General features: G+C 35.3%; 1 protein-coding gene across 1 annotated transcript; it reads left to right on the top strand.

The window, feature by feature from the left end:
- Positions 1-820: 820 nt before the first annotated feature.
- On the top strand, positions 821-1,460 carry LOC109221244 (monothiol glutaredoxin-S6-like). Its single transcript, XM_019385704.1, has one exon. The coding sequence runs from the start codon at positions 993-995 to the stop codon at positions 1,299-1,301; it is 309 nt and encodes a 102-aa protein (XP_019241249.1). The 5' UTR covers positions 821-992; the 3' UTR covers positions 1,302-1,460.
- The last annotated feature ends 659 nt before the right edge of the window (positions 1,461-2,119 follow it).

Raw genomic sequence — 2,119 nt, 5'->3', positions numbered from 1 at the left:
CCTTTTCGGTACGGATAGTAATGTGGTTTTCATTTCAACAGTACGTTTATGAGTATATATTCTGAAAACCATTTCAATTTTCCTCAAATCGAATGTAATATTCCAAAATCTTTGGCTGTACATAAAAAGATTACCCCAGCTGGATATTTCTTTTCCCCCAAACAGATACATTGTTTTCAAGAGGGAAATTACAAAATATATATTGTTCATGTCGAAAACTAATTAATAAAGAAAAAAGTTGCAATAACTCTATAAGTTTTGAACCTACACTCATTTTTACTTATTGAATTCTGAATAGATTATTTAAACATACTAGTACATTAACCAAACAAATAAAATAACTAAGAAAAAGGGCGGTCCGATGCACTATGTTTTCGTTATGCGCAGGATCCGGGTAAGGGCTGAACCACAAAGCTCTATTGTACGGAATTTTATCCTGCATTTCTGCAAGAGGCTGTTTTCACGGCTCGAACCCGTAACTTACTCGTCACATGACATTAATTTTACCAGTTAGGTCAAGGCTCCACTTCAAAATAACTAAGAAAGAAACAGGACCAAAAATCGAGTAACAATCAAAGAGGACTTTAGCTTGTGACATATGTTCTGCGAATATTTCAAAGTGATGATTATATTCTTTTCCTCTTCTGCTTGAGTATGTTATGCTACTTTAGAATCCAGGCAGATAAGGCATACTTTCCCTTATCATACAAGTGATCGAGAAAAATCTAGATATATTCACCAACTTGTAATTCTTCTAGCAATTTTCACTCTTTAGAAAAAACTAACATATCACTGCACTAATGCCTCTATATATAGCTCTATTATAGGTTTACGTTTCTCACAACAAATCAAGCTTGAAATCACTTCACAAACCTTCATTCTTTCTTGTACCCTTCAAAACTTCTTTAATTTCCTCTCTTCACCAAAAGCAATATAAATTCTTAGCATTTTCCCAATAGTTTAACACATTATTTCTTGAACATATAAACAATATGGATATCGTGATGAAGTTGGGAGCAGCAAGTCCAGTGGTGATTTTCAGCAAGAGTAGTTGTTGCATTTCTCATAGCATCGAAACCCTAATCCGTAGTTTTGGAGCAAACCCTGTTGTTTACGATCTCGATAGACATCCAAATGGGAAGGAAATGGAGAAGGCACTAATTGAACTAGGATGTCAGCCAAGTGTGCCTGCAGTTTTTATAGGGAACGAATTTATTGGTGGTTCTAACGAAATCATGAGCCTTAATGTGAGAAGCAAGCTGAAACAATTGCTCATTAGGGCTAATGCAATTTGGGTATAAAATTTAATGACTATAGGTAGCAATATTAGGAGTTTTGATAATAAATATCAACCACTTATAGAGAGTCTTCTAGCTTCGAATTGTTCTTTTCCTCCTATTTTGCTTATTGATGTACTAATAATGTTATACAATAATAGTTATAAAAGAAATTAATAGAAATGAGCATCTTCGTGTATTTGTCACGACCCAAAACTAATCGTCGTGATGACGCTTATCGTAGAATTAGGTGTATACGCTGGAAATCGGGGCAGCCCGATTTCGTCCTTTGATGGAAAAAGCGATACCATGTCGGAAGGCCAGGGAGTCGAGTTCGGGGTGGAAGTTTTCTTTCCAAGATTGATGTCGACATCACTTACCGAGGTCAGAAGAGGGCATACTTCGAGATGATACCGGTATAGTTCAGTAACGGAAAGAGCGAGATACCCGCAACGGACCAAAGATCATGGCATGAGTATCGAAATGGATTGATCCTCGGCGATTAATAAGTTGTCAAATATGATTTCCTACTATAATTAGAAGTGTACCTTATTTAGGACTCCCCTAATATATAAAGAGGGATCCCATTCATTTGTAAAAGACATTGTTCACTAATAAGAAAATATACGTTCTTACTTTCTTGCTATTCGCCTATTTTTCATTAGAGTTGCTTTATCATTTGCTATTCCTATTATCACACCTCGAGACTACCATAGGTCGAGGTTGAGATTTGTCTTGCATACTGGTTTGATTTACTTTATTCTCTAATTTATCGATTTAAATCCTTGTTTATCAATTGGTATTGGATGGAATCAAATATCCTTAAAACAACAATATAAGTT

This window comes from Nicotiana attenuata, unplaced genomic scaffold (genome assembly GCF_001879085.1).
Source record: "Nicotiana attenuata strain UT unplaced genomic scaffold, NIATTr2, whole genome shotgun sequence".
Classification (NCBI taxonomy): domain Eukaryota; kingdom Viridiplantae; phylum Streptophyta; class Magnoliopsida; order Solanales; family Solanaceae; genus Nicotiana; species Nicotiana attenuata.
The sequence above is the reverse complement of the archived record's forward strand: the minus strand, read 5'-3'. Positions and strand labels throughout refer to the sequence as shown.

Coding starts and splice junctions, on each gene's coding strand:
- LOC109221244 (XM_019385704.1), top strand. CDS start 993: ATGGATATCGTGATGAAGTTGGGAGCAGCAAGTCCAGTGGTGATTTTC.